The 8,787-nt window shown below is 36.1% G+C and overlaps 1 protein-coding gene across 1 annotated transcript; it reads right to left on the bottom strand.

Annotated features, from left to right (window-relative positions):
• Positions 1-2,752: 2,752 nt before the first annotated feature.
• Positions 2,753-8,125, bottom strand: LOC113318205 (probable beta-1,3-galactosyltransferase 2). Its single transcript, XM_026566340.1, has 11 exons — positions 7,732-8,125; positions 6,610-6,706; positions 6,395-6,453; positions 6,069-6,280; positions 5,886-5,949; positions 5,032-5,104; positions 4,728-4,848; positions 3,756-3,843; positions 3,537-3,662; positions 3,343-3,452; positions 2,753-3,251 (listed from the first exon to the last, which is right to left on the bottom strand). Exons 1-11 carry the CDS (start codon positions 7,854-7,856, stop codon positions 3,103-3,105), a joined length of 1,224 nt encoding a protein of 407 aa, XP_026422125.1. The 5' UTR covers positions 7,857-8,125; the 3' UTR covers positions 2,753-3,102.
• Between the last annotated feature and the right edge of the window lie 662 nt (positions 8,126-8,787).

Raw genomic sequence — 8,787 nt, 5'->3', positions numbered from 1 at the left:
ATACAACATTTCGTTTTCCTATATTGCAGTCAAAAACAAAATAAAAAGAACCGCATCTACAAAATAGCGCATGCTGCGACCGACCAAACCATGTCCCAAACAGTGCATGCCACTGTGCCAACAAGAGAAAAAACCCATGCATAAGCTGCAATTAGCTCTGCAACAGTCGTATATATGCGCAATGGTACTAGACTACTAGCTATTCATCATACTAAGTACAAAACTATGTAAGAGCTGCAATAATTAATTAACCACGTCTTGGTTTGTAGTTGAGTTTCTAAATTCCTCCTCAACACACCTCAAATAAATTACTAACCCGTAAAATCAAAATCCAACCAATCAATGAAGTTTATAGAGTCGACCGAGAGAAAATCAAAATCTTAAACTGGATGAAACAAACAAGAACAGAGAGGAGGGGGGTAGTTTCTACAATTTCCAGAGTCACCACCAACATCCTTCCAGGAGACATAAATGCGAAGTAAATTCAAAGTTCGAAAGACGAGAGAGAGAGAGAGAGAGAGAGACCCTTCATTCAATGTGTTGGCGTGCTTTTCATTTTTTTCTTTTGCTTACCTCTCTCCCTCCCTGGCCTGGTCTTGTCTGTTCTGTTCTTCTGCCCTAACTTTAAAAATAAATACTGCAACTCCTTTGTTGTTGGGTCGTTGAGAAAATTCAATGCTTGCCCATTTCTCCATCTCATCATCATAACACCCCTCCTTGCCCCCTTCATTTATACATATATTCCCTCTCTTCATCTCCTTTCACCACCACCAAAACCTAGCTACCACTCTTCTATCTGCTGCATATCTTTTTTCTCTCTTTCTCCACATAATATATAAACAAGCCGGCTTTAGTTTGATTAACAACATGTTATTGTTTTTTTGGCAAACAATAAACCTTTCATTTCATTCTGTGATTTGACGTTTTTATATTATGTAAAATCTTTGTTTGCTTCTTACTTGTGTTTTCTTCTGTATGTTTTTTTTTTTGTTTCTTATGGTGAATACGCAGAGAATAACAGGATGGAGGTGACGAGTGTAGGGTAAGTTGGTGTGAATCTGAAATAGGATTAACGGGATATTGGTCCGGTTCAATTAGAAAACAGTTGTCCGGTTAAATTACGGGCTCTGTTATTTGATTGAGCCGTGCCAATATCACGTCACCGCCTTTCAAATCTAACTGCCATATATGCACTCCTCATCCATCCATGCCTTCTTCTTTGTTATATAGTTTCCTTTTGTTTTCTTTATGAATTTCTTCAGGTGCATAAATTAACTTTTGTTTTTGCCATTTATAGAGCAAAAAATTGTTTTTTCTTGCAAGAATTTCAAGGAATCCACTAAAGTCAAAAAAAAGCAGAGAAGAAGTTAGTAAAAAGAAAGATTAGTTAAATTCCTCCTTTGGTAATCTTTGTATGTGTATCGACACACGGAGTTAATTGCAACTAATTTGTGATGAACAAGAAAATGTACTTCACTATGCCTTGCCCTGCAGGCTCCATTATGACGAATCAAATCGGAACTGTGTACTTTTTTAATAAAGTCTAAACTTACTATGGCTGTTGTATCGAAATTTTGTATATGAACGAATACATTTTACTCAAGTTTTATAAGTTTCTAGTCAAATCTTTCGTGTAATCTTAAATCTGGAAGACGATAAAAAGTTTCAGGTTATAAATAGTAAGATGGAATATTGTTCCATCAGAATATTCAAAGTAAAACATCATTTTTGTTCTTGTTTGATACCACTGAGCTTTCATCTCCTTCACTTTTTGTCTTCCACACGTTGTTTTCTGTCACCTACATTAATTCTTGAGTTACCACTACCTCCACCCGGATACCTCAAAATCGATATGAGTTGGTATTGGTTTGCTAACAAGAGATGCTTAAGGGATAAAAATCTCAAAATGAACTCAACATGTACGTCAAGCTCAGTCTTCGGCTATCCTTGAAGCAGCTCAAAGTTTCCTTAGCTCTTACTGAAGTTATCAACTATAAAACCTTGTCTGACCCTTGGCAATATGCCAATATCTACCTCTACTTCTTCAATGTATAACAAACACTTCAAATTGTATCCTAGTTGGTCATATGTGTAATAAATTGGCTGACTCACTTGCAAAACAGGTGCGGATTCAGTTACTCTCTATCAACACTGGTGGGGAGAAGAACCTCCCAGTCTCCAGACCTTTTATTGTGTGTTCCCTATTATGATCAATCAATGTAATGGACTTGAATTCCTTGGTCTGTCAAAAAAAAAAAAAAAAAATTAATGAGTTTGATATGCATACTCTCTTAATGGAAGTTTCTGGGTCCAAAGCATCAAAACAGTTTCAAATTGGTACTTAAAAAGAAAAGGTTTTTAATGAATACGGAATCTTAGAATTCATTTTTGGTTCCAGCAATGTATCAGAAAATACCAGGTCTGTACTGTAAAATAAGTGCTGTAACGGCTCCGAATTTAGGCATACTTGTTACCGTTCAGAAAATGAAAACAATAATTTCTTATTCATTTTTTTTTCATTAAATGCAATTTCTTTTTCAAGGAGTGAAATTTTTTTGGAAGATTTATAAGCATAGGAGGCTCTAGAGTTGCGTGTGAATTTAAGTATATAAGCTTGCAGATTTGCTTCTTAGTTGATCAAATCAATTTTCTTAGTTCCCAGTTCCCACTGATGTCATCATGAGTTCTAAGAATAGAAGGGGAACAACAGACTTGCCAACTTTGAATATGGTGAAGAACATAACATAACGGGTGTTACCATAAAGGAAATTTACTTATTATGAACTCAGTAGCCATGAGAGAAACTTACAAATGGCGCTTCAACAAATTTAAAAAGAATTGAGAATGTTTACAGAAACATGCATTTCCTCCTTCCTCTCTCGCTGTCTTCAAGGGGTCTATTTCCTCTGCTAAAATGGACAAGACCCTCTACAGAAACAACAACCTTCCATTTTCTCTCACTGAAACTCTCTCTGTAATTCTAATCTATTATATTACATACATTAATCGTGGCTATACTTACTGATATACCTATAAAACAAACACTAACAAGCCATTTTGCTTTGCAAAGATTCCTTTCAGAGTTTGAAAGGTTATAAACATTTAGAATGTCGAACTCCATAAAACATTCTCACCTTCCCCACACCGCCGGTGAACTTCCTTGATCCTGTCATGAGATCTACAAATCCCACTACAGCTCCAGTCGAAAGAAGCAACGCAAAGATTGCCTGCTTGAGCTTTCCACTCGCAATCTAGAGAAAGACGGGTATACAAGCGCCATCATTTTAGGCAAATGATGATAAAGCATTAACGAAATTTCATGAGAACAAAGATATGTCTTACCTGGAGGGGTACCACAACAGAGCCTGCGATCATCAATGTGCTCCACATCCAAACCAATAAACCAAGCTCCCAATGAAACATCTTCATTTGCGTACTTGTGTAGCAAGTGTCTGGGTTGATCAAAGTTACTTTATAAGAACCAACAAAAGATTTGATAATGTAAGAGCTTCCAAAGAAAAACAGAAGGCACTTACCGGTTAATGGATATATATCTGGCCAAATCATTCGAGATTGCATATAACTGACCAGTAGCATGGCGGAAATATTTGTTGCCTTCCTCGCCAAACTTCCAGTACTCAGGTTCATGGTATCTGACTCCCCTGTTTCCAGAATGAAAAAAAGGAAAAACTACTTAACCATTTCATACAGTGAACCTCCTTAACGACTAAACAGTGTCAGATGCAGCATCTTACTTGTGTGCGAGGACCGGACCGGATTTCATGCACCCAATGTACACCCGTTTCTTCGACTGATGCATAGCTAATGTTGTTCCGAGCGTTCCTGCAACATTTTCCAAGTAGATAAAACACAACTTTAGTATGGAAAAGCCAAATACGGTATGCATACAGTATGTCCAAAATGTTTATATATCAAAACTGATGTTTGACACCCCTAATAATGAAAATGTCTTCACACTGACAAACCAGCAAACTGATAAAAAATAGGCAGGAGTAAGATAGATTATCATAAAATTACACAGGATGATCAGCACATATAATTAATATCAAAGTAGTTTATTGAGTCTGGAGTCTGGACCATTTATATGCACAGAATCATACAGTGGTTCAATTGTTCAAACTTTAAGGAATTACACAAAATGTAACATTTTCGTTGACCAAAAACAGTTGCTTCGAAGAATGTTGCTGAAATTTTAATATAGATTTTATCTTTGTTTCTAGTAATCAGAAGTAGTTGAACACATTACGGTTATTGCAGTGAACAAGTACTAAAATTTCAGCTCAATCTTGTTTCCTAGAAAGTACAAATATGAGTGGCAGTTACATTTTTCATACACATAATAAGACAATAAGTACAAAAGACTTAACGTATCAAAGCGAATAGCTACACAATACCAAATCAAAATCCATCGAGGGCTTACATGGAGATAGTCAAAGGATACAAGATACAACCTCACTTTAGGACCCCTCAGGGCTCAGATTACCTCATATGAATCTTCTGAAACTAAGAACAATCCATAACTAGCCTAAGTTTGTTTTGGGGATCAAAGGTTTATGATGTTATGACTACCAATGTGGATGATGTGCCAATTACCTTCACCAATCAGATCTAGGATCGAAGCAGCAAGTGAGACCCTCAAAATCCTCAAACAACACTGCTTCAAATATGAATGTTAGTGCAAATGAGCTGCCACCTAGATAGCATACCTATATTTACGTGCACGTCATCATCGACCTTGATATAAAACTCCGCATCCCACATAGCAAAAGCAGTAGCAAAATAAATTTTCGTCTTGGCAGATAACTCAAGGTACCCTTCAACATGATCCTGCTCAGAGTAATCAAACATGAAAAACAGGCGATCAGTACAAGAAATTTTCCAGATCAATCAACAGCATGAAACATTTCTATAAAGTACAAGCTCGTTCGAAAATACATTAGGAATAAAAAACAGCCAATTAAGAGAGAGTGGAGAATTGGTTAAAGTAAAAAACGAGTCATAAAGCATTACCAGCCTAAGGAAGTCCCCATGTTTTCTTTCCTCTGCCTCCATAGCTTTGTCCAGGATACCACCATAAGTGGAGCTGGCAATGACACAAGTAACAAGAATTTGAAATTAATTTCTGTTTTTGTAAAACTTTGGGACAGTCTCCACTCATATAGAACAAGAAAATATTGCCGCAGTGAGGCACAGACAAAATCTCCTTCTGTGATACGATAAAAAAAAATGAATGTTGAAACTGGTCGAAGAAGCGAGTATACTTCCCCTAAATTTCTCCAGAGAAAACGAGTATACTTCCCCTAAATTTCTCCAAAGCAATAATATCATGAATTGTGGTGGATACAGATGTTCTACCCAATATAGGCTCCTCCATGCTACTATCAGTATTTTAAACAACTTTTAGTTTCTTAACAAACTTTAACTAGGTCTGAAGTATTTCCTCTCTACTCCTTCATTAAATCTTGAGTAAGAAGTTTATCTAGTGACACCTTCAAGAAAAACAGCTTTCTTTTAGCATACTGTTATCACTTATCACTAGCAACTTTAAATAACCACTCCCTTTACTTGCTATGGACAAACTTCTGACATAGTTTACAAGGCCCTAAGCTCCTAATGTCACAAAGATATTCATATCAGTTCAATTCCATGATTGGCAGAGAATCTGTGATCAGAATGATAAAGTGTAACTAAAACTGACGAAAAATTTCATCATCAAGGGGGAAAAAGGAAAACAGAAGATGTGATCCATATATGTGAAGCTCACAAGGCATGAGAAAGTCCTTATGAAAAATGTTAAAGAGCGGTAATTAGAACTGAGAAGTACCAAGAAGAGAAAAGTACATCTAGGCTACAAAATGTCCCACCTGTGGCCAATAACAAAGCGAATAATGATACCCTTCTCTTCCTCCAGGCGCTTTCTTTTATCACCTAATGTTTTAGTATACCATTTTGAGTAAGGACAAAAACCATATTTTCACATATAAAATTCAGAAAATGAACTACCACAAGAACAAAAACATAAATAAAACCAGTACTCGCATACATACCATATGGCATCCACGTAGCACGAACTGAATCTCTCCGTTTTCTGCTACTAAAAGCAGTATTTATTCCGATAACCATTACATATTTTCTTTTCCCAGTTGATTCGATATCATTCAGACCTTCAGATACAGGAGAACCATTGAGCACAGACTCTTGCGTTGCCCTCGCAACAGCTATTTCCATCTCCAGATTTGAAATCGTGTTATCCAATGCCCTGCACCCCATATTCAATGACAATCTTTATACCCAAATTACGTAGCAGATAATAAAAGGCATCATAGCACAAAGAGACCCAGCTAAGTAAGTATGGCCGCATAGGTTAACTTACTGCACAGAATCGTTACTGTCCTCCCCTAGATTATCCCGTGGTTCACGCTTCAAATCCCTCTAATAAAAACAAAAGCCAAATATGTTACTATAGCCAAAAAAACATCTAGATTTATTTTATCTCTAAAAATCTAAGATATGAAAGTCACTCTTCCTTAAAACATACACATCTGAAGTGAGATGAAATTGAAATACAAAGAGAGAAAGGGGTCTCACAAGCTTTGTTATGCAACCACCTGAATCCCGATTTATCTTTTCATCCACCATACCCACTGTCAATGTAGTTCCATTTCCGTCAGGAACATCCCACATCCTATTACATATTGCAATGTCATTTATAATATGATATAAAACCAGTAATTTAAAAATTGTAGTGAGCAGTATACAACACTTTGGAATCATATATATATATACATGCGTGTGTGTGTGTGTGTTTGTGAGATTCAAATAGGGGTAGAATCCCTTGACATGGTTAGGTTGACACTACTTATACAACTGGCGCTTTTTTTGTCGTGGCATCCAAATCAATACTAATTCAAAGCTAATTTTTTTGGTGAATGAACTTCTTATAACGTATCATGTTCTCACAAAAATATTAGCGGATTATGCTGATAATAATGGTTGAAATTCAAACAGGTAGATGGTAAGGTTACACATAACAGGTGCGCTAATTTTTTGTGAAAATGCAGTGCCAAATGAAATGAACATTCACTGAATTCATCCGTGCGCCACGAAAAAAAATAGCACCCAAAATGTAAGTTAGTGCCAACTAACCATGTCAAGTAATCCTACCCCTTCAAATAAATGTGAGATAGTACTCACTTCAAGAGTTCAAGGCTTAAATTTCAGAACCAATATCAAACTGATCTTTTTAATGTAAGACAGTATTGATAGAACACAATGGGGAATTATGCAGTGCATTGAGCTAAACTTGAATGGACAAGAACAAAGGCACAAACAGATCATAAGATTTACAAAGAAAATGTGAAGAGCTAAAAGTTGACATGACATCAATTGAAATTATGAGGCCTGAAACAATAACTGAAAAGAGATTAGGGAAATTTCCATACAGTATTCGGACATCTGCAAATCCAGATGGAGAAACTCCATAATTGATACATAAAAAGATGAACAAAGGAAGAAGACAAAAATTTAGTCTGTTACCAAATCAAAATCCCTCAGTAACGCCCACTCCACAGCCAATTAAGTAAAAAAAGAAATCATGGAAATTTATGGTAGGGAAAGCAGAAGAGTTGAATTTCCCATAAACATACCTTCAAAAAGAAGATAATAAATGAAACCCATTTCAAGAAATTGATAAAGTTAAAGAAAATATACCTGTTAGTGAAGAACATTCCAGCTAAAAAGCAGCAAAGACAAAGAAAAAGAGTCCATTTCTTAGAAACGAAGCTTCTTGAAGGCAACTCAATTCCTCCTCCACTTCCTCTACTCTTGTAAGACATTTTCTACCCTTCTCTTCTTTAAATTCAATCTTATAAACTTCTCAGTGAAAAACCCATCATGAAATCAATTAAGATAGACACAGAAAAGAGAAGAGAAATCAAGTTAACACAAGAAGAGAGAGACAGAGAAAGTAGTATAGAAATTGAAATTCCTTCTGCCTGACAGCGAAGGGTGGTGTGCATACAACAAGCGATAAGACACAACCCAACTGCTCTCACTCTCAGTTTCAATTTGGTAAACCGTCTGTCGGTCCAGTGCTAAGTGTCTTTGACTCTAGCTTGGAGTGTAAATTTCTTTGAGAGATATCGATCTACAAAATTATAATGTCTAAAATAGCCTTCTCGGTGAGATGTTCATCACTTAAAAACGATACTTTACCTTTCAACAAATCTGTGGAGTGTGGCTTGTAAGTTGTAACTCCGTCTAACTTTATAAACCTCCGTTTTCGGTTTGGGTTCCATGGAGATTGGAGAAGGACAGAAGGTCTACAATGGTATGGGTTGGCAGTAATTAATTGTTTCCTAATCATACTTAATTTTTTGCTTTTTTTAATAGGATAGGAAAATATATTATTTTATCTTCTTTTTTTTTGTCTTTAAGATTGGAGGGGAGACGGGTATATTCGTTCACTCGTCCATCCACGTCAATTTCCGGCAGTGATAAATGGGCAAATATAGCTCGCTAGACCTGTTTGCATGCTCGCTAGTTTCACTGTGGGGTGGAAACGAAAAATCTGTCCACGAAAAAATGTAAAAACTATTCTAATATGGTAATTTTAGCCATCTTTAATTTTGATAGGATTTTCTTTTTAAGTTGTTTTTAATAGGAAAATGAATTTCGTGAGTTTAACGAACTACATTGGTCAGATTGGATTACAAGTTCACAGGTCAATTAATCCAATAATCACAATTCCTGGGTGGAAAAAATATG

The sequence above is a fragment of the Papaver somniferum genome, chromosome 10, assembly GCF_003573695.1.
Source record: "Papaver somniferum cultivar HN1 chromosome 10, ASM357369v1, whole genome shotgun sequence".
Classification (NCBI taxonomy): domain Eukaryota; kingdom Viridiplantae; phylum Streptophyta; class Magnoliopsida; order Ranunculales; family Papaveraceae; genus Papaver; species Papaver somniferum.
Note: the sequence above shows the minus strand (reverse complement) of the source record. Positions and strands in the feature narration are given on the sequence as shown.